This window comes from Ursus americanus, chromosome 7, assembly GCF_024610735.1.
Source record: "Ursus americanus isolate L20-20 chromosome 7, mUrsAme1.1.p, whole genome shotgun sequence".
Lineage (NCBI taxonomy): Eukaryota > Metazoa > Chordata > Mammalia > Carnivora > Ursidae > Ursus > Ursus americanus.
Genome location: NC_142133.1, coordinates 56,543,510 through 56,567,830, shown reverse-complemented (window position 1 = coordinate 56,567,830; position 24,321 = coordinate 56,543,510). Strand labels below are relative to the sequence as shown.

The 24,321-nt window shown below is 40.5% G+C and overlaps 1 protein-coding gene across 4 annotated transcripts in view; it reads left to right on the top strand.

The window, feature by feature from the left end:
• The window catches only part of RMDN2 (regulator of microtubule dynamics 2), a 68,066-nt gene that overhangs the window by 39,453 nt on the left and 4,292 nt on the right, over positions 1-24,321 (top strand). For all 4 annotated transcript variants that reach the window (XM_045809052.2, XM_045809053.2, XM_087863729.1 and 1 more), the window contains exons 6-11: positions 3,520-3,595; positions 4,461-4,538; positions 9,188-9,286; positions 12,511-12,564; positions 13,101-13,181; positions 23,309-23,358. In XM_045809052.2, the coding sequence (XP_045665008.1) occupies positions 3,520-3,595; positions 4,461-4,538; positions 9,188-9,286; positions 12,511-12,564; positions 13,101-13,181; positions 23,309-23,358 (438 nt within the window). The remainder of the gene's footprint in view (positions 1-3,519; positions 3,596-4,460; positions 4,539-9,187; positions 9,287-12,510; positions 12,565-13,100; positions 13,182-23,308; positions 23,359-24,321) is intronic.

Sequence of the window (24,321 nt, the reverse complement as noted above, 5' to 3'; positions counted from 1 at the left end):
AGTGACACAGGCCAAAATAAAAACACGTCTTTTTAAATTTTATTTAATTAATTATTTTATTTATGTATTTGACAGAGACAGCCAGCGAGAGAGGGAACACAAGCAGGGGGAGTGGGAGAGGAAGAAGCAGGCTTCTAACGGAGGAGCCTGATGTGGGGCTCGATCCCAAAACGCTGGGATCACGCCCTGAGCTGAAGGCAGACGCGTAACGACTGTGCCACCCAGGCATCCCTAAAAACAGATCTTTTGGCGTGCCCTCACTTGGCTTAAGGGAGGCACAAGCCTCCCTCCTGCCCCCTCCCATGAGAAGGTGGGAGGCCGCGCCCACTGTCCGCCTATCCACAGGAATCCTTCTTTACCTTCTCTTCTGTAGCCTGGAGAAGGGTGAAGGGCCGAGCCTGGCAGAACCTATGAATCGTTTCCTCAGTGTGTCACGCACGGGCAGTGGAGCACCTTGCTTTAGGAATTGGAGTACCTGATAAAGTATCGTTCTGTGCCCCTGGTGCCTCTGCCACAACTCTAAGAGAAAGTTTTGCAGTTAACACCCTGGTACCTAGCTTTAAGACCATTTTCCCAGTAGGTAAGGGTCTTGGCTATTATTTCTATAGCCAAATATACCTTCTCACCTAATCTGCAAATTCGTATTAATAAATTAACATATGTATGCATCAAATTTGCAGATTAGTGTCAATAAATTACCATGCGTATGCATTAAGTATTAATAAATTAACATATGTATGCATTCAGGTACTTCTGTTCTTCCACTTTTAGTCGTAACTGTAATGAATTTGTACGGATCAGCCATAAGCTCTTCCTCTCCTCTGATGCTGGAGGTGTTTGGGAGCTGGTTGGCCAGGTTTAGATGCAGAAAGAACCCCCAAGCCCTACTCTTCACTCTGAACTGCCGCTCCTCTTTCTCTCATTCCCGCTGCATTGCTCTCCCTCTGTTGTCCTCTTCCTTCTCCCACACGTACATCTGTGTCCGTGAAGAGTCACGTTGAAAATGTACAGTGGATTTCAGTCTTCAGTTTGAGGGCATTTATCTCTGTAAGCTTCACATTTTCATAGAGGACCAATGTTGCGTCTTCTCTGGGGGCTTCATAAGTACCTTGAAATCCATCTTGTAAGAAGAAATTATGCGTAGCTCTGCCCTAGGAGGGTCTGTCATATGCTATCCTGGCTGCTTTTCTTTTGTTCATCTTCTTGCACTTTTTGTTGTGAACGGATTGCCTTGTTTCTAACTATGGTATTTGACTCCAAGTTCAAATCTCACACACACACACACACACACACACACACAGAGTAATGATCCCATTGTGTTGCACGTGATCTCTTATTCAGTCTCAGTTTTTAATTTTAAAAAAATGTTAAAATCTCTTCAGTTGATAAAATTTAACAAATTCAAATGTCAATTTTAAGGTAGTTCTTAGAACGTATTATAATGTGTAGTGAATACAAGAGTTCTCATTCAAATAGTAGAGGTTTAGGGTGATGAAAAAAGAGAAATTAAAACTTTGACTTGAGAAGCAGTGGTTAAAATTTAGGCTAACTGATTCCACATTTAATTGTAATAAAATAGCATAAAAAGATCTTTTTCAGGATGTTAGGACATTTTCTCATTCATTCAGCATAAATGACAAACTACGGCCCAGGGCCAATGCCTATTTTTGTAAATAGTCTTACTGGCGCCCAGCCACACCTGTGTGCATAGCAGCGAAGTTGAGTAGCTGCAACCTTGACTATCTGACCCCAAAGCCTAAAGTGTTTGCTACAAATTCTGTCGCTTTTATTGTGCCCAGCCTAAAATACTTCTAGAACCCAGAGAGTAAAGTCACCGTGGATTTGCAGTTTGTTAGCCCGATAGGCCTGACCTTAATTACAAATAACGTCTTACATATTTGTTGTGCTCTACTGTTCACAAATTATATCCCCATGGCTTACAGCACATGAATCACAGAGCAACCTGCGTCCGTTTTACAGAGAAGGATGAGCAAGGTAGCGTGTCTAGAAGGTGTGGGGGGCGAAATACGCTGATGAGTAAGCAAGAGTCACACAATAAATAGACAAAAACCAGATCTTTTATTCTTAGATACTCATTATTTTTTCTATTACATTATTTTTCCACTGCTTTCTCACAGGATAAGTAGCATTCATGCTGACTTGGAAGTATGCAAGGAAACTAATGGGGTTATTTTAGTAGTTGTTGAAACAGGAATGTTGGTCATGTATTAAAGATATATTCAGTATCAATGCAAAGAAACACAGAATTTTTGTCAAAGCATGTATGGTGAGCCTGACCTCTAGATGGAGGTAATAGACCATATTGTGAATTAACGTTCTTCAGCGTTCCCGTCAGCTTGGGATGGTTCATGAAGTAAAGTTTTAAATTACATGTTTAAAGATGAACAGCATAAAAGCACAAAAACACACAGACACACAGAGACATAAGTGGAACTGATTGCCAGAAAAGAAGTGATGATCCTTTGCGAAAAAGTGGTCTGGTGAACTTTGAACTTACGAGGTGTAGAAAGATAAACAATATTTTAGACTTTAAAGAAACAGACTTCAGGGGGCATCTGGGTGGCTCAGTCAGTTAAGCATCTGATTCTTGATCTCAGCTCAGGAAAAAAAAAAGAAAGAAAGAAACAGACTTCAAAAAAAGATTATGAAAAGCATTAAGACTGATTAGTCATAAGGAAATGTGCATATTTCATATAATAGTATTCATAAGTCATAGGGTTTTTTTCCCCTTTTTCCTCACTCAGAGTAGCTTGGAGAGTGTGCTGAGAGAGCAGTCCGTGCCTAGCGCTGTGCACAGAGTCATTCTGATGCTGACGTTTAGCATCAGGAGATGATTGGTCCCACCACTCAAGATCAGTGAACATACATTGTTTCCTTTTGATTCCAGCACAAATATTTGGGTTGTTCTGTAAATCTCTGGATGACAAAGTTCAAATAGATTTGACAGATTTTTCTAAAAATGTGACATGATTTGTGTTTTATTTCTTTGCCAGCATATAGTGTAGGGAAATTGAGCTAGTCTGTCTGGATTTAAGCAAGGCATGAAGCTAAGTTTACTTACAACAATCTTGTGGACAAGATGTAGAAATGTGGGCAAGCTTCTGGGTTACCCACATCGAGAGAAGGGGTCAAGGCTCAGCTATCCAACAGAGTAACTTGCGTGACGAGACTTTTTCAGAGAGCCTCTTTGTGACTTCGATGTTGAGGATGGTGATAGCAACAGCTCATATGTCTTGGAACTCTCTACATGCCAGGTAGTATTCTAAGCAATTATGTGTTTTAGGCGTCTTGCCCTCGCAGCGTACGTATGAGATGGTGCTAGTCTCCCCAGTTAGAGGTGAGGAAACTGGCCTCATGTTCACGTCAGGTATTTTTTATTTTTAGGGCCCTTGCGTCCATATGAATACTTCTGTCAAATATTAATGAATGCTTTAGAGATTTTTTTAAATGTTATATTTGATGGTATTTGATAGTATCCTCTGCTTTTATCCTTTTCAGGTATGCGGTTTTGTGTGGCTACGTATCTGAGTTTGAGGGCTTACAAAACAAAATCAACTATGGGCATCGCTTCAAGGTATATCTTGATATTAACAATATTTTAATGTAGCTCTATGTTCCCTTAAAAGATAGAAATCAAATTATTCAGTGAATGAATCTCAAGGAATTTATCTTTTTTATTTAAATGAAGTGACAGTCTTGACTCGTACTGCACAAAAAAGAATGAAACTTTGGGAGACTGAAGACTATTATTACTCTGGATCTTGAAAGAAGTCACACAGTAGATGAGTATGGCTTTTTCAAAGACTGAGGATTAGTCTTTTGGTTATGAGCTCAACAACATCATCAACATGACTGGGACTAATTAGTTACACTCCTTGCCTGTTGATTTGGCAGGAGGAGGAGAATCCAATCTACGGCTTAAACGTAACATGATAAGTGAGTGAAGTAAATAAGGCCCATGCACGTCATTTATAACGTGCCTCTAGCTTTGATAGCTCCATGTAAGTGGTCAGAGTTTGTTTTCCAGCTCCCTATAACCATTAAAGTGATGTCAGGGATGTCGATTTCTCTACCACCTAGTTCTGCTATTCTTCCCCACGTTATACCCTCATCATTTGATATTTGCAAGCATGCTTCCTAAGTATCAGCAAGGCAAGGCATGGGCAGACAAAAAAGTCACTCAGACGTTTTCTGTTTTTAGAGTGACATTTGGTTTTAAGTTATCCATCGCTTAATTAAATCATAGCCACAGTCTGGTTCTAGTTGTGAGCCGTCATTCCTGATAATTGAATTATTGGTAAGACTTACTTGTATTAGTGATAGGGATTGAGGAGGAGGACCAAACAACACGGTAAAGCCTCCTTGACATTACTAGGCACACTCCCATTCAACACTGCCTGAAATCTGAGGGATGGTATTTGTTTTGGATTTTCTTCCAGGAACATCTAGATAAAGCAATCCAATTTTTACCTGAAGAACCCTTTTTGTATTACCTCAAAGGAAGATACTGTTATACTGTGAGTTGAATGTTTTTATCTATAAATCTTGTTTAAGTATACTATGATTACAGGGTATATTTTCAGTGACTTATTCTTTAAGTGTTTTACCTTGTGCCTACTGTAGGGAAAATGATAAGATCAGTACATATTTTATGAGTTTATTATTGATTTGTTTAAATACTGTGTTACATACAGTATATGATTTTATATATATATATATGTGTGTGTGTGTGTGTGTGTGTGTACGTATCTGTATTTTTCCCCTGACCACCTGTCTGTTTCCCCTGGCAGCAGTCACATGTCCCCTTTGTGCTCTCGGTTGGTGGTCAGCCACCTACACGCATGTGCTCTCTGTTGGTGTACTACTCTGTGTTTTGTGAGAGGACTTTTTCATTTATCAGAGTGTGTTGAGCATAAATTATGTGCCCACTGTTCTTGTCTTCAAAGAACTGAATTTAGAAAGGCACATGAAACATATAGAAATAAATCAAGGCAGCTGGCAAGTCTAAGATCCAGTGTCTTAAATGATGTTAGTTTATAGAAAATTAACAGAATGTGAAAATCTGTCTTAAGAGATGCGTGAAAAATTATGCTGAAGAGAAATGCTATTTCTGAATGAGAAAATTAGCATAAGCAAAAGAGGAAGCTTTTTAATTGAGGTTTGAGGATTAGGAACAGAGAAGGAAGCTCTTTTATTGAACACCTGCTATGTATCAAATGTGCAGTTTATACTTGGTATTTCTTATCTCCTTTAATCCTTAAAACAGCCCTGTAAGCAGTTTTTATCATGCCAGTTTTAAATATTAAGAATCTGAGTCTTCATTAAGGTAAAAGACCCCTCAGGCTTAAAAACCATTGACCCTATTTCACATGAGTCTGGGACTTGAATGTACATTATTTGTTGAGGCTTAAAAAAAAATCTGGAAAGACCACATCTACACAAAGGTTAAATAACATGCTACTAAACAGTGAATGGATCAACCAAGAAATCAAAGAAGAAATTTAAAAAAAAAAGGCATGGAGACAAATGAAAATGAAAACACAATGATCCAAAATTTCTGAAACGCAGCAAAAGTGATTCTAAGAGGAAAATGTATAGCAACAGAGGCCTGCCTCAAGAAGCAAGAAAAATCTCAAATAACCTAACCTTACACCTAAAAGAGCTAGAAAAAGAAGAACAACAAAACCCAAATCCAGCAGAAGGAAGAAAATAATAGCGATTAGAGCAGTAATAAATGATAATTGAAACTAAAAAAAGAAAAGAAAAGAAAGAAAAAAGAACAGATCAATGAAACCAGGATTGGTTCTTTGAACAAATAAACAAAATTGATAAACCTATAGTCAGACTCATCCAAAAAAAAAAAAAAAAGAGGACTCAAATAAACAAAATCAGAAAAGAAAGAGGAGAAATAACAACTGACACCACAGAAATACAAAGGATTGTAAGAGAATATTATGAAAAATTATATGCCAACAAACTGGACAACCTAGAAGAGATGGATAAATTCCTAGAAACACATAACCTACCGAAACTGAAACAGGAAGAAATAGAAAATTTGAACAGACCAACTACCAGTGATGAAATTGAATCAGTAATCAAAACTCTCCCAACCAAAAAAAAGTCCAGATGTCTTCACAGGTGAATTCTATCATATATTTAAAGAAGAGCTAATATCTATTCTTCTCAAACTTTTCCAAAAAATAGAATAGGAAAAAAAAAAACTTCCAAATTCCTGATTCCAAAATCAGATGAAGACACAACAACAAAAAAGAACTACAGGCCAGTATCTCTGATGAACATAGATGCAAAATCCTCAACAAAATATTAGCAAGACAAATCCAACAATACATTAAAAAAATCATTCACTGTGACCAATGGGATTTATTCCTGGAATGCAGGGGTGGTTCAGTATTTGCAAATCAATCAGTGTGATATATCACATTATTAAGAGAAAGGATAAAAACCATGTGATCATTTCAATAGATACAGAAAAAGCATTTGACAGAGTGTACAACATCCATTCATGATAAAACCCTCAACAAAGTCGATTTAAAGGGAATATACCTCAACATAATAATGGCATTATATGAAAAATCCACAGCTAACATTATACTCAATGGTGAAGAACTGAGCGCTTTTCCCCTAAGATCAGGAACAAGACAAGGATGTTCATTCTCGCTACTTTTATTCAACATAGTACTGGAAGTCCTAGCCACACCAATCAGATAAGAGGAAGAAATAAAAGGCTTCCAAATTGGTAAGGAAGAAGTAAAACTCACTATTCATGGATGAGATGATACTATATATAGAAAACCCGAAGGACTCCGCCAAAAAACTATTGGAACTGATAAATGAATTCAGTAAGGTCATAGGATAGAAAGTCCCCATGTACACAAATCCATTGCATTTCTAAAAAGCAGAAAGAGAAATTAAGAAAACAATCCCATTTACAATTACAAAAATAATAAAATACCTAGGAATAAACGTAACTAAAGAGGTAAAAGACCTGTACTCTGAAAACTGTAAAAAATTGATGAAAGAAATTAAAGATGACCTAAAGAAATGGGAAGACATTCCATGCTTATGGATTAAAAGAACAAATATAGACAGTCCCAACTGTCTATACTACCCAAAGCAATCTATAGACTTAATGCAATCCCTAACAAATTACCAACAGCATTTTTCACAGAACTAGAACAAACAATCCTGAAATTTGTATGGAACCACCCAAATAGCCAAAGCAATGTGGAGAAAGAAAAACAAGGTTGTGGATATCACAATTCCAGGTTTCAAGTTATATAACAAAGCTGTAGTAATCAAAACAGTATGTTACTCACACAAAAATAGACACATAGATCAATAGAACAGAATAAAAAGCCCAGAAGTAAACCCACACTTACATGGTTAATTAATCTTTGACAAAGGAGACAAGACTATGTCATGGGAAAAAGACAGTCTCTTCAACAAGTGGTGTTGGGAAAACTGGACAGCTACATGCAGAAGAATGAAACTGGACCACGTTCTTACATCATGCACCAAAAAAACTCAAAATGGACTAAAGACCCAAAAATGTTTCTGCACAGCAAAGGAAACAACCAACAAAACTAAAAGACAACCTACTGAATGGGGAAGATATTTGCAAATGACATATCCAATAAAGGGTAAGTGTCCAAAATACATGAAGAACTGATACAACTCAACACTCAAAAACAAATAATCCAATTTAAAAATTGGCAGAAGGATGAACAGACCTGTCTCCAAAGAAGAAATACAGATGGCCAACAGACACATTTGGAAAGATGCTCAACATCACTCCTCATCAGGGAAATGCTAATCAAAACCGCAATGAGATATCACCTCACATCTATCAGAATGGCTAAAATAAAAGCACAAGAAATATCAAGTGTTGACGAGGAGTAGAGAAATAGGTATCCTCATGCCTGTTGGTGGGAATGCAAACTGGTGTAGACACTGTGAAGATAGTACGGAGGTTCCTCAAAAATGAAAAATAGAACTACCTTATGATCCAGTAATCGCACTACTGAGTACCCAAAGAATACAAAAACTTTAATTCAAAGGGATACATGCAACCCGATGTTTATTGTAGCATATTTTCAATAGCCAAATTATGGAAGCAACCTAAAGTGTCCATCAATAGATGAATAGATAAAGAAGAAGTGGTATATTATACCATATAATGGAATATTATTCAGCCCTAAAAAAGAATGAAATCATGCCATTAGCAGCAACATGGATGGACCTAGACTATAATGCTAAGTGAAATAAGTCAGTCAGAGAAAGATAGATACCATATGCTTTCACTCTTATATGGAATTTAAGAAACAAAACAAATGAACAAGGGAACTAAAAAGACACAAACCAAAAAAACAGACTCTTAACTACAGAGAACAAATAGATGGTTATCAGAGGTGAGGTGGGTGAAACAGATGAAGGGGATTAAGAGTACATTTCTCTTGTAGAGCACTGAGTAATCTATGGAATTGTTGAATCACTATATTGTGCACCTGAAAAGAATATAACCCTGTATGGACTGCACTGGAATTAAAATGGGGAAAAAAGGAAGCAAAAAATAAATGATAATATGAATTTTAATTTTGGTGGTTACTGGTTTAAAAAATTTTCTCCTGGATTGCGAATATGTGTACTGGGCCCTCACTCTATACTCCCTCCGGGGTAAGGATCCTTCTATTTACATTTCTGGGATGCTGTGTTCTTGGTGAGGTTGGCAGCAGGGCGTAGGCAGGAAGGAAGCAAAGGTGGGGGCTTGTAGCTCCTACACTGTGTGCAAAGAAATACTATGCGGTCATCTCAGAATCTTGACTCACATAGACAAACAGGGTCAGCATGATTCCCCATCCCCATCCCTTTCTCTGATTGAACACAGATCTGCTCATGAGTATTTCAAATCGATTTGGCAACCAGTGCTTTTAGAGCTCATAGTTTGTTAGAACTATAAAAAGGGGAAGGTAAAATATCAATAAAGATGATCTCTGTCATATATGTCATTTATGGATATGTTTATATTTATATATTCTATGCATATACATACACGTACACCTGCACACACACACGTCTAACTGAGGAGAGAGTATTCATTCAAAAGGTGAGCAACTTTCTAAGAATGATGTCGCCTCCCTGTTTGCAGGTCTCGAAACTGAGCTGGATTGAGAAAAAAATGGCTGCTACTCTGTTTGGAAAAATACCGTCCTCAACTGTAGAAGAAGCATTGCAGAATTTCCTTAAGGTCTATTTTGTCTATCCGTTATTTTAGTATCAAACTGGCTACAACCTGCACCAATCCCTCCTACCCTTCTCCATGTGTAGCTCTCTAACGGAAGCTCCAGGTTGAATCCTAGTTTGGGCGTGTTCCAACTGCTTCCCAGAGCAGCGAGTTATGCCCTTGGTCCTAGGTGCACAGCCCTTGCTACCAAATCCAAGAGCAGCTCTCCAGGTCGTGTGAGTAAATGCAAAAGCATTCATGTCCCAATTAGTAGACTTGTTCCCAAATACTCCCAAGTAACCTAATATAGAAGCAGTTTAATCTTGAAGAATTAAAAGATGCCAAAAGGGAGAGTTATTATTTTAAAAGCCATTCCATAAGTTGCAGACAGTTCTGTGGAACATGGGGCATCAGACCAAACCAGTATTTTCATTCCTGTCTTAAAATGTATAATTGCTAGACTAGTAAAACTCTAAACAGTAATAACGCGCATGTGCATATAATCAGCTTCCTGGTGGGCTAATCCCTTTACCTTTCTCTGGAAGCAATTATAGAATCTTATAGACAATGAGATGACTTTTCTTTCCATATCTACCTATTTCAGATTTGTAACCATATGGACAAAATCAAGCTCTAAACTGTATTATCCAACATATTATGTATGCTCATATTTTTTTGTTGTATCTTAGGGGTTGATCTTGCAGAACTAAGAGGGAATTTAGAGAACATATATTCTAAGATCGCAAATAGGTTTCATTGCACTTTCCATTTCTTTATGAATGGTTAGCGGCTGCTTACAATGCCCTATGGAAAAAATAAGTGTTCTGAGATCAAGCCTGAGCCCAGTGGAAAAGAGTGCAGGGTATAAAAGCACAGGGGCCAGACGTGTCTTTTTTTTGTTTTTTAACATGAGGTTTTTAATTTTATAAATAGGAAATCAAGACCTCAGGAACTTAATTTTTTCTAGGGTCACACAATGGCAGACCAAAGATATGCATGTAGTCTGAGACTGTGTCATCCCCGTTTCTTCAGCTTTTAATCTACCACTGAGAATTAGTTCTTTCATTTTACATTTTATAGGAATTTACATTTACATTTTATAAGATCATGTTATATTTAAGATAGTTCATAGAAGGTGCTAAGCTAATTAGGGAAAATATCATTTGGACTTGAAACTCATTTTTTCACTGTACCGAAGTTATAAATGGGGGCTCAGGTTTTCAGGACATTGCACAGAAGTTCTTAAGGTGCTGATGTACCTGAAATATTTCCCAGATAAAATCAAAAATGATCAGAGACCCAATAATGTAGAGGTAAGGATTGCAAACTCTAGAACCAGACCACCTGGTTAAATCTCAGTCCTGCCACTTACCAACTGATTAACGTCGGTTAAGTTACTTAACCTCTCTTTCAATTTAATCAATGACATGGAGATAGTAGTACCCGACTCATAGTGTTGTGAAGATTCAATAAGTTAATACAAGGAAATTGCTTAGAGAGGGCCCCAAACCTAGTAAGCTCAATAAAAGCTCACGGAATTTTAACTCCATTAAATTGTAAACACCTTGGCAAACCATCTTGGGGGCCTCATCGTTCAGTCATGACTTAGATTCTGTCTGAAAATGCATTTTACGGTATTTGTTAAGGGAGTGAGAAGGCATCAGGAAAGCTTCCGCCTGTACTGACTGTCACAGCTAAGGGTCCTGAGGAGCCCAGAGTGCTAAGGGCGAAGGCTGGGGAGGAAGTAAGAAAACTGGGAAGTGGAGGGGAAGGAACTGGGATCCCACACCCAAGGGGAGTCTGCAACCCTTGGTCCCAGCAGGAAGTTGTGGTTTTGGACCCCAGACTGTAGGACTCCTGTCCCCAACTCTGTCCCTCGAAAGAGGGTTCACAGGGGCCAGGAATGTGTCCCCAGACCATCCAGTTCAGTTCTGTAGAGATCTGGAGCTCTGGCTTTATTTATTTTTTGTTTTTAAAGATTTTGTTTATTTGACAGAGAGAGACAGCCAGCGAGAGAGGGATCACAAGCAGGGGGAGTGGGAGAGGAAGAAGCAGGCTCATAGCGGAGGAGCCTGATGTGGGGCTCGATCCCAGAATGCTGGGATCACGCCCTGAGCCAAAGGCAGACGCTTAACGACTGTGCCACCCAGGTGCCCCTGGAGCTCTGGCTTTAGAATCAGTTTTGGACCAATATGTAGAAATGGTCCCATATTAATTTTTTTTCAAAAGCAGATATTTTTATTTGTGTATACTTGTTAAAGGTCTGATGGGATGCATGTCAAACTGTTGATAGTGGTTACCCCTGGGGAATGAGATTGAAATCAAAAATAAAATTAGAACAGAGAAACTTTCACTTTTTAATTTTAGAAATGTCCGTATTATTTGTATCTTGTAAAACAGGCATATCTTTGTAAATTTTTTAAAGTAACCTTCTTCTCTTGGGTTCTGCGTCTCTCTGGGCTGGGTTCCGGGGTCAGATTGGGAACTTATTTGCATATGCCCTTACAACAGCAGAAGCTGACCCTGACCAAAGATTGATTTAGGTTCTAAGAAGTGCTTTCTAGTAGCAATGCCAGATGCCTGAAAAAATTCTTCTTCACCAGAGATATAGAAAGTGAACTGGTGCATAAGAGTTTAGTAGATGAGGAGTAAAGTGCCTGCATAATACCCACTTATTAAAATCTGCAAGTAGGTCTGCTACTTGGACTAGTTTCATGGGTCTGCATTTTCTTTAAAAATACTTGATGTGAAAAAAAATACTTGATGTGATGGATTTCAGGTATGATTCAATTCATGGAATATGTTGAAATCCTAAGAAATCAAATATTAATGCAGTGGAGGATGCTTGCCATGGGATACCAGTCATCCTGTCCTCATTTCCTAAACAGATTGTAAATTGTGTAGGAATTGTCCTGGGAGAGTATATCACCAACTGTTTTTGTTCTTGAACGGACAAAGGAGAAAGGATAGGTTATACAAAGGAATCCCAAAATCTTAAAATATCTTGTTTTTTTGTAAGGTTTATGAACATAATAATAACTTCATTTTAATGGATAATCTCAAAAGCTCTATTTTCTACCCAGGGGATACTTGAACTGATAAAATTATTCTGATGTAGCACAATCAACCTAAATTTTTAGGACAATTTGGTTAGTATTTCATTTATTGAAATATATCCTCTTTACTGGTTGTTGTTGTTGTTTTAATATTGTCCCATTATTATCTTTTCTGTTTTCTCTTAAAATCAGGTTGAAGAACTACACCCTGGTTTTTCTAAGTCCAATTACTTATTCTTGGCCAAGGTAAGGAAGACCACTGTCTTTAGGTTTTTTTTTTTTTTTTTTTTAAGATTTTATTTATTGGGGAGCCTGGGTGGCTCAGATGGTTGAGCGCTAGCCTTTAGCTCAGGTCATGATCTCCAGGTCCTGGAATCGAGCCCCACGTCAGGCTCCCAGCTCAGTGGAGAGCCTGCTTCTCCCACTTCCTCTCCCTCTCCCCCTGCTTGTGCTCTATCTCTCTCTCAAATGAATAAATAAAATCTTAAAAAAAAAGATTTTATTTATTTATTGGAAGAGAGACACAGAGAGAGAGAGAGTACAAGTGGGGTGAAAGGCAGAGGGAGAGAGAGAATCTTAAACAGACTCTGCACTGAGCACAGAGCCCTACTTGGGGCTCGATCCCATGACCCTGAGATCATGACTTGAGCCAAAATTAATAGTAAGATGCTTAACCAGCTGAGCTACCCAGGTGCCCCAGGAAGACCACTGTTTTAAGATCACTTTGAGTCCATTACATAAAAATGTGCTTGCCTTTCATACTGACTATTTCTCATTTCTAGTGTTACATTGATCTCGAACAAACAGACAACGCTATGAAGTTTTGTAACCTGGCAGTGTTGCTTCCTTGTGTTACCAAAGAGGTAAGTCCCAACAGTGCCAATGAGGGCTGTTATTTTATTAGTCCTTTTCTGGCTTAAATATGGATTAGATACATCTGGATTTTTCTTGCATACTAAAACTTTGGATTTAACGTGTAGTATGAAGTTTTTAAAAATTGCTGTAGGTAACCCTTCACCAGCAGACTCCCTATATCTTTAAGGGACACACAAGTCATGGGCCAGCAGTTAAAACATCCTAATGACTGTTAAGTGTTAGATAGCAGGGAATAGGCTAAGCCCCGCTGGGGGAAGGAAGAGGGCAGCCTAATTCTGGGGAGCCGATGATGACACTGTGATAGGCAGCAGACAAGAAGGCAGGCTGCCCACCTTGGAGCAAGAGCAAGAGACTGTCGTCTTCAGTCCTTAGCTCACAGCAGGGGATGGCTGTCCTCTAGCAGGAAGAAGATTTGAAATCATGTGTTCACATTTTTTTGGTCTTTGAACACCTACCAATAATGAAGAAGAAACTATCGTATGGCTTCTTATCCTTTTGTTCACTAATTCAGTGTTCAGGATGTGCTCTGTTTTAGGAATTTCAGAGTTAACAGTCCAGTCTGTGTTTCTGTGAGCCATATATGGGTATTGTGGGAACAAAAGAAAATCGATAAATGTTCTCCTGTTCCCTTTTCATACCACCAAATATTATCATCCTCTGAATCACAGCTAAAAGAAATAAATGCCTCAGTGGGCGCCTGGGTGGCTCAGTCAGTTAAGTGTCTGACTCTTGATCTCAGCTCAGGTCTTGGTCTCAGGGTCATGAGTTCAAGCCCCACGTTGGGCTCTGCACTGGGTATGGAGCCTATGTAATTAATTAATGCATACGTACATACATACCTACCTCAGAAATAAGCATCCCTCTTCTCTGTTGGAGCAACGCTGGCTCCGATGTTTGTTGTGATCCCAAATATAAGCATGGAAGGCATGCCCACAGCCCTCTAGAATAGCCCACAGTCCTCTACAGCCCAGAATAGAAGTTATATATCCAAATAACTGTAGCTCAGGGTGGAAAGCCTAAAGTGCTAAGAGAGGCACAAATAATTGGTTATGGAAAGAGTGAAGATGGAAATTATTTTCACCTAGAAGAGATCAAGTATCATCAGAGGTGGGCTTTGAAGGTGTGGAGGTGTGAGTGAAGCACATTGCAGGTCATGAACAAAGGCGCGGCGGTGCAAGAGCGGAGATTTGTGTGCTTGGAGGGAACGGGGTGTCCAGGGCAGTCGTGGGAAATATGGATGATGGGGGAAGTGGAATGAGGCCTGCTGGGAGCTTCAGGGTTCGGGGATGCCCACGTCTGTAGACAGGGCTGGTCAGCCTTCCCGGCGCCTTCCCCGCAACGACCTGAGCCAGGTCTAGCTGGCTTCTGGGTTCGGGCTTTCCTGCAGGGTTCGTTGTCCTTTGCCTCAGATCCGTCAGTGGGTTCCGTTGGTCAGTTCTGAGCTCAACAGCACAGGCTCAGTAGTGGCATTTCCCCAGAAGACACGTTATGTAATTCTGGGGGCAGATTTTTCCCTCTGGTTGCCTGCTCCATTTCGGAGATGGGGACCCTACCATGCATTCTTATTAGAATTCGAGATTAGACTACAGAATGATAATGAGGCATAATATGTGGTGTGACATGCAAATATCCGTGCACGAAATTTAGAGCTCTCACACAAGGGCTAAATATCGATGACCCCCTAAGTCTCTCTTCTCCTCTTACCTTTTGTCCTCCCTACCCCACAAGCCTCTTGTCCGTGACTTCAAATACTATCTCCTTGCCAGGAGTCCTCAAATCAGTATCTCTAGACCTCCCCTCTGAGCTGTAGACCTGATTATCCAACTTCCCGTGTGACATCTCTACCTGGATGTTTCACAGACATCTCAAACTTAACTCGTCATCAGGCCTTTGGGTCTGCCCTTCTCCATCTTCCCATCTACTAAATGGCACATTCATTCATCAATCGGGAGTGCTGAGAATCATCCTTGACCCCTCCTTCTCCCTCGGCCCCCAACACAGACATCCACCCAGTCCCGACGTTCTCAGAATTCCTCTCCTAAAACATGCCGTGAGCCACCCAACGGCTCTCTCGCTCTGCTGCCACCACTCCAAGCACAAAAGCCCCCAAGTTCACCTGAACTGCGATGTGGGAGCCTCCCACTGGCCCCACAGCTTTCTTCCTCCCTCCAGTGCATTCTTGGCTCTTCATAGCAGCCACGGCAACAGATTAAACAAACCTCACTCTGTCCCTTCCCTGCTTGAAAAGTCCTAAATGTGTAGCACGTCCTTCACGGCTCTGATGGATGTGCCCCGCTCTCCTCACCTCTGCACCATGCTCTTCCCTGCCTCACACCCTCGGATCCTGTTGTTACCTCTTCCTGCAACACTCCCATCCAAGCCCTCCACTCCCTTCACCACCTTTATTCCTACTCACCCTTCAAGCCTCACCACGAATGTCATTTCTGTAGGAACGACTTCCTTGACGCTCCCAGGCAAGAAAGTACCTCATGCTTTTCCTTCATATCGATTAGCAGGGCTGTGGTGGCCTCGTTATGTGCGTTATTGTTCCACGAGAGTCTCAGCTAGGTGTGTTTCGCTCACCCCTCTATGCCTAGTGCCAGGTGCCAGGCCTGGCATATAATAAGCCCTCGTAAGTCCTGGTAGGAAGAATCAGAAGACTAATACCATGGGGCGCCTGGGTGGCACAGCGGTTAGGCGTCTGCCTTCGGCTCAGGGCGTGATCCCGGCATTATGGGATCGAGCCCCACGTCAGGCTCCTCCGCTAGGAGCCTGCTTCTTCCTCTCCCACTCCCCCTGCTTGTGTTCCCTCTCTCGCTGGCTGTCTCTATCTCTGTCGAATAAATAAATAAAATCTTTAAAAAAAAAAAAAAAGAAGACTAATACCATGCAAATAAAAATACTAGTGCTGATAAGTAGGACTGATTACGAATATAACTAAGAGAGCTGGGCACTGTGGAAATACTTATGTAATAAGCGAAACAGCATTAGTAAATATTTCCCATGTTATTTTTTTTTCCCCAGTGATGTTTCCATTTGTATTTTCTGGGAGGTTTGGGTTTTTTGTTTTTTTCAAGTAGTAAATGTACTGTCGGGAATATCTCAGTTTCTTTTTCAGTTAGCAGATAGACTGAGGAGAGTTATCTGTGGCACCCCTCATCTCGGTAAGGTTTTCCTGACTGAAATATACCCCATTAGTGATTCTGTTGACCAGTCTAGTCATTTCCAAAAAGTCCAGCAGAGTCACTAATGACATTGAAGGCCACTGGGCCATTGGCGTGACCTGTTCGCTTCTTCCTAAGGGCACGTATAACCTGTTCCTGGCGAGGTAGTCACTTGTGAGCTGTCTTCCGCCCCTTTTGGGGAGCTCTCACTCATCACGCTGCACTCGGTACTGGCCATGTCAGCCCCTGGGCTCTAGGGCCCAGATTCATGCGTGTGAGCAGCTCCGTATTCCCAGAACTTGAAACTGCAGTATGTTATTATTCATGTGGACTTTTCTTGACCCTGGGAAGGTAATCTCAGGTCCTGAGAAACATTCTGTTTTTAAAATAAGAGGGATTCCTGTGTCTAAGGCAGGGTGAGAATGCTTGATGAACGAATTCGGGACCACACCAGCAGCCCGGGAGCTATTTGCCAGCAGGAAGCGTCCAAGTTACTGACCTGGACGGCGCTGCCAGCGCTCCGCGGGCCAAGCAGTGCGTAGGGTTGTGTTACCACGAGCGGTGCGCTGATCGGTAAAGGAACAGACTGTTCCTAAACGGCTGTGATATTTTGAAGTGGCATTAATTGCTCTTCTAAGACAAAGCTTAGAGGACAGTAAATAAAGTATACGAGAAACAACTCCAGGAAGAAGAGGACGCCGGGAGCACTCAAAGTAAAGACTGCTGTGTCCCGGCCAACAAGGAAGTTACCTGCGGTTTAAAATCCTGGGCGGTACCTCCATGCTGTTACATAGATGAAGAATCAGCCCACGTATTAGTAACCACTCTTAGCGATAAAATCCTAATCCTGCTTTTAATCTTCTGACTTAGTTAAGACCTCATATTTGATTTTTTTAATTAGGAGATTGGTGCTTCAGAGAAGTTTATAAAATAGAATTAGTCTACAGATGTTCACCCTGCCTTCCTGTTAAGGGAACAGGACAGCGCAGTAATGAGTGGGTCACTTACTGGAACCCAGCAGTGTTGTCCAGGGTCCCATTTGTTAGAAATTCTGATTTGCCAATTTATCTCTGGTATGGATTTATTTCTTATAGATTAAGTCATCTGTGGCATCCACACCTGGAGAATTCATTCTTCCTGGTACATTTTAAAAGAAATTAATAAGCCGCTAAAGGACGGACAGACTTGTCCCACTCTCTGAACAGACGTTTTCATGAGCTGCAGGTGGGGGTGCTGCTCTGCTCACAATCCCCTAATTCTACTCTTTTGGCTCTTCTCTTATATTGATTGGCGTTCTGAAATATATTCTTCGTTAAGCTTTCTAGATATATAATGGTCTTGGTTGTAGTTTTTAAGTTGATCTTAAAAACACCTGGAAGAAGTTTCTAAGATCTCCTTTTAATGATTTTCTTAAAATAACTGATAACACAGCATCGGTTTGGAATCGTTGTTCTTAAGCAGTATCCGGTCTAGTCAAGTTGATGTTGGTAATCCTCACCCAAATGCCAGGAGTATAACAATGTAATATAAGCAAGTCTCTCTCGTACTTGTGCAAAGTCTTTGGCAGAGAGTGGCAATATATTTTCCCATATGTGCTTCTTTCTTGTGGCACTCGTAATCTCTTCCTGGCATGGTAGTTACTTGTGACAAGTCTTCTGTCCCTTGCAGGGAGCTCTAAGCTCATCAACTGCACTTGATACTGAGAAGGTCAGCCCTTGGGCTCTAGGGCCTAGATGCATGCATGAGAACAACTTTCTATTCCCGGAATTTGAAACTGCAGTGTTTTGTGGAGAGTAAGTGTGCTGTCTCGGCAGAAAGATTTGGATAGTCTGAATCTGGGGAAGAAAGGAGTAACCTGAACTCAAAACCATAACCTGAGTCCTCAGAAGATGACATTTGCAAAATATGGCCAATATAGCGAGTGCTTGACACATAATGAAGACCTCAAAATTAATCAGCTAGCTGTGCAGTTGACATGCTATGAAGGAAAAAACTTACATGCAGGCAGGCGAGTATCACACCATGTGAGTGTAACCAAAGTGGCAAAGACTTCAATTGGAGAGTGTCGCCGAAGGATCAGCATAGAATTCCTATGTAGAAAAATGAATTGATGGATGGATGTAGTCAGACGTGCAGCAGCCTCTCCTCTCCCCCTTAGTAGCAGAGATTCCACACTGGAGAGGAGCTCTTTGAATACGATGAACGTGGGGAACTAGCCACGGCTCAACTGACTCAGTCTGTGGTACTGGAGAGAATCCCTACACATGTAATGAGTGTGGCAGACTCTTCAGCCGGAGGGCTGACTTTTGTTTATATGAGAGAATTCACACAGGAGAAGAACCCTTTGCCCGTAATCAGTGTGGAAATGGCTCCGGTAATGACTTATCCTTTAAACAGCGTGAGTGAATTCACACTGCAGAGAAACTATACGAATGTCATCTGTGTGGAAAGCCCTTAGCTGATGCTCTGACCTTACCCATCATGAGAACACACTGGAATGAAACCCTATACATGTAATGAATGTAGAAGAACCTTCAGCCTCAGCTTTAACCTTTACACAAGAGTTGCCACAGGGGAGACACGCTGCATCCTTCAGCCAAAGCTCAGGCCTTGGAATGCACAAACACTGAGCAAAACAAGATGGAAAACAGCAAGTCTTTCCCAGGAGGAAGAAGCCGTTTGAGAAATACCGGATAATTCATGTTAGAGAAGCAATTCAAGGAAATCAACAGGAGAAACCCTTTCCTCACAGAGTAACATTCCAGGACCTGTGAGGGTTCTCACTGTATGAAACACCGTCAGCATCACGAATGAAGGAAAGCCTTGAGTGATCGTGCATACCTTAGTCAGCCTTCAAGTTCTCACACTGGGGAGTCCCTCAGGCTTCAAGTCCAAGTAGAAATGCCTTTATCTGCAGTTTATATAAGAAAACTCCTACAAAACTCTTAAGAACCCTTTAGAACACAATTCAGCATAAAACTTAGACTTTTGGCAAATGACATGGCACTGAAAATAATGTAGTGTAAAAAGGTAGAACTGTAATGCATTCTTGGAAATGTTGAAAGCAGAATTTGGTAAAATGTAATAGGCAGTAAGATAATCCCTCAGTAGATTAATAAAAGTTGTTGATAAAAAAAATCTAATACATTGGTATTTGGCTTCAAAAAGTCATGAAATGTTATGCTGAATAATCAGGCCATTTTCCCTTTGGTAGATCACTGTTGAAAGCTGATCAGTTTCTATTATTAATGCAGCTGTAAACATATTTACAAAGACTTTGTTCAATCAGAAAACAACTTTCAATGTAACTGAAAAATGTAGAACACAAAATATTGTGTTCTAATGATTATATTGGTGTTGAAATATGTATCTACATGGCAAAGGTGAATGGAAACATGGACAAATAAACACACACTATGTGATTCAGATAACTCAGGTGATACTGATGTGGGTCATATATATATACATGCCCTACTTTATAAGACACTAAAAACAAATGAAGGCTTGGAATTCACAAATATGCCTACAAGCATTGAATCAGATGTACAATATGGCTGAAATATTGAGTAGTAGAGGGAGAAAAGAGATGAGAACCTTGTGTACCTTTTTCTTAAAGGCAAGGGGAAACCATTACAGGGTCTTAAGCAGCAAGTCTACACAATGAGGTTTGGGGGAGGGCACACTAGTTACCATGTGGAGACTGGCGGCTTGGAGGGGAGCAGAATTGGAAGAAGGAGTACCATTTAGGTAACTACTACAATAACGCAGGCATGAGCCAGTGACCCGGACCAAGATGATGGCAGTAAGGAGTGAAAGGAGAGCACAAATTTAACAGATATGTGGGTGGTACTCTCTACAAGACGTAGAAATTGAATTTCCAGGAGACAAAGGACTCAAGAATGAGATCTCAGTTTCTGGCTTTAGAAACTGACCAGGGTAGATGGAGGTACCTTTTAAGGATCTAGGGGACATCAGAGAATCAGATTTGGTAGAGAAAGTGAGTTCAGTTATGGACCTTTTAAGTTTGTGTCTGTGAGGTTTTGTAGCCCATAAAGTGATTGTGTATTTATCTTATAACTGAGGCCTGGAGCCACAAGATGGCAGAGATCACCCAGTAAAGCGATGGAGTATTTGAAAGACAGCGGGCCAAGGATCAACTCTGAGAAACACCAACATAATGGAAGGGGAGGAGGAAAAGGAAGCTGCAGGTGAGGTGGAAAGAAGTGGCCACAGGAGACGGGGCCTCAGAAGCCAAAGGATGGGGGAAGTGGTCACCTCTGTCAGACACTCTGAAGAAGTCAGGACTGGAATGAGCTGAATTTAATGGTGTCTCTGTTACTGGGGCTCTTCACCCAGATTGTTTCCGTGGAACGATAGAAACAGAGACAGTGCAGAGCACCAGAGGTAAGAAAAGGCCGTCAGGACGTGTAGGCACCTTCCAGTAACTTGATGGCGAGAAGAGAGAGGTCAGGTGGCAGTTAAGGTGGTGCCAGAGTTGAGAAATCATATTTTTTTAGATGGGAAATAGGGGAGCATATTTAAATGATGAGAAAGGGCCAGCAAAGAAGGCAGGGTTCTAGAAAGACTGGGGAGAGAGGAGGTAATTGATAGAGTAAGGTCCTGAGGAGGTCAGAAAGGGATCTAGAGCACATCACGGTCCTCTTTTTCTGTCGTGGCCTCAATAGAAAACTCAGTGGGTTTGTAGACGTGTGGGTTTGTAGAGAACCGGGGCAGGCGCCACAGACAGAGAAACGGTTTTGATCTTTTGCTAAGAGAGTCGATGGATGTAGGACCTAAAGTGGGTAGAAAATAAGTCAAGGCAGGGGAAAGCCGATAGAGAACAGTAAGGGAAAAATCACTTAATAAACCTGCAGAAGTTGAAAAATTGGTGTTATTGAGAGTGATTGGATAAACGACCCGAAAAGATAGGGAGTTGTGTTCAGAGAGCAGGATGCCTATTTCAGACGTAGAGCAGTTCTAGGTCGTGATGCAGCCCAGGGTGTGCTCACGGGGGTGGTGGGGAAGGACATCGAAGATGAGGAGACCAACTCCTGGGAGGCTGGGATCCACAGGCCACGAGGACAAGGATGTCTCCAACAGTGATGGCAGACGGTGTGCAGAATGACCCAGGTGCTGAAGTCATAAAAAAATAAACCTAAGGAGGAGAGTGACCAGGAGTTTAACAGCTATAAGAAGTGGTAGAGGGCAATTATCTTCTACCATTGGCTCCAGCCCCTCCGTCAGTAATATCCCTCATCCTCTCCCCTTGCCCCCAAAATATATTCTCCCAGCAAATGCATTACCAGTGATGGAAAAGTGGCTTCAAAACAAGTCCCCATCAGGGAGTTCTGTAGAAATGTCTGAGAAAAAAGGAGAAGGTGAGAGGTTGAGTCAAAGAGGAATACCCCCGAGGATTGATGGTGTAAAGGACATATAATTTGGACTCTACCAGAGGAGAGCATGGTCGGAGGTGGTGGCTTTAGCTGGCTTTTTGGGCTAAAAAGCTCTGCCAGTACCCTCTGTACATAAAAACCTAAGTAAATAAAGTACTTGGATGGAGGCCCTGGGAAAGAGGTGAAGTGGGGGGGATGTTGTGGGCGTGTGAGTGTGCGCATTCACTGCCAGCTGAATGGGGGTGGAGGTTGGAGGAATTCTTTGTGGTGCGTGAGTGCAAATATTGCTATGCTCTGATCCTAATTTTAAGTCTTTCATTATGGTTTATGCATTTTCATTTCTTTAGGCATCTGATTGAAATAATTCTCTCATGAATGTCATTATTCTGTAAGAAACTGAGTCCTGGAGATTAATTGATGGAAAATGTTACTGTATGTTCTAGCATCAAACCGCTAATAGTAGGCATCCGTTTCGAGACTTCTAGGTGCCAGGCACTCAGCTAGCCGTAGGGTTGCAAAGATAAACATGGGTTACAGCTTATTTTTTATACGTTCTTTTAAATAATACATTAATACCCTAAATTCATTCATCATATTTTCTCACAACCTTCAGAAAATATTTATTTGACAGAAGCAGACATCCTATTGATCAGACACTACTTTATGAGTAAAACTATTGAAGAACTTCCAGGTTTGGTTTTTTTTTTTTAATCTAACAGCTACTTCCAAATATTACTTGTTCATTTTTCCTCATCTGTTTATTTTAATTTGTTACATCCCTTAAATTCTTTCTGATTAGGTGCTCAATAAATGTTTGGGTTTGTTTTTTTTTTTTTTAAGATTTTATTTATTTGAGAGACAGCATAAGCAGGAGGGAGAGGCAGAGGGGGAAACAGATTCCCCAGCGTGGAGTCCGACACAGGGCTCGGTCCCAGCACCCGAGATCATGACCTGAGCTTAACCAACTGAGCCACCCAGGCACCCCTCCATAAATGTTAAATGCAAAAGTATAGAGGAGTACCCTGCAGTCTGAATTTACTGCCACTGTTTCTAACCTCCACACTTGTTTTAAAGAAATGACAATACATGTGCGATGCTAAAAAACATATTACATGGTTTTTCATCCTAAATGTAAACTACTTGATAAAGTCAGTAATGAAAGTTTTATTTGCTAGTCTGGATCTTGCAGTGGAATCTCAGATTTCCTCAGATCCTTCTGCTAGGGCTGGGACTTCTTCCACGTGGTACAAGTTGAAGAAGAAAACAGAGTTAACCATTAGCACATTGGTGATACTGAGTGTGTCCGCTACACGGAAGGCTCTCTTCTCCCTGTATTCCCACCACTCCAGGCCTGGTGGGGGAAAAGCCTGGAAATAGCTCTCCACGTGACATGTATTCTCAGAGATCTGAATCATGCCCGGATCTAAGAAATCTGTAATTTCTTTGTAGTGGTCCTTCAGAAAGTATCGCCTCACTCCACCAAAGATTGCTTCAAAGTACCCAGAATAGCAGGGTCAATGTGTGAAATTTCATTGTGTACTTGTATTTTCTTTATAGGATAAAGATGCACAGAAAGAAGTGAAAAAAATAAGCACGTCCTTGAAGAGGTAAATAAAAGAGCTTACTCTTCAACAAATCAGATGTGGTCTACTAAAAATTTAAACTAATCCAAGTTGTGTTTTTTATTATCCTTTTTTCTTTTTTGAAGTAAGGGTAATGTGCTCAGATTTGAAGGTAAAACCGCATTTCTGCAGAATGCATTCCAATAGTAACACTTCGAAACTAATCATGTTATTTGGAGAAATCAGGTTCCCATAATGTCAGTACAAAATGATCTTTAAACATGTATGATTTATATTTTTCCTATCAATAAACTATAGTCTTCAGAATATTTCTTAATAAAATATTTAAATCAATTCAATTAAATGAACACTAGTGAGTGTTTTATTGCTGCTTCAATGGGAGACTTTACAAAACAAAATTTCATTAATGTGGATGAAAAATGAGAAAAATGGGCAAAGGTCATAAACAAATTGTTGACAGAAGAGGAAAAACAAAAGAGTAAATACTTTGTAACTAGTAATCAGAAATGTGAGTAAAATTACAGTAAGATACTGTTTTGTCATCAAATTAGCAAGGAATTTTTCTTTCAAGAGATGTTCAGTGCTGGTAATGATGCCACAAGTTTGGAACATTCTCAACCACAGCTGGCCCAAGGGTATTTTAAACACAAACATTTGGTACAATGTATCCTGAGCCTTAAAAATGTGTTAACTCTTTAACCTTGAAATGTCATTTCAGGGAAATAGTCCTAAAGAGAAAAAGTGCAATTACTTATGCACAAATGTTTATAACAACAATATTTATTATAGCAGAGCACTAAGTCCTATGATAAAAAAGCACCGTATGAGAATATAACCATATTAGGATAAAACTACAACAGGATATTATTTTGACATTGAAAACGTTACAAAAATTGTGCAACGCTCGAATCATCTTAAGAGCAAGTACAAGGCAAAGTAGTGTGTACATGTCATCTCGGCTATATGAAAACGTGTGCGGAAAAGCAT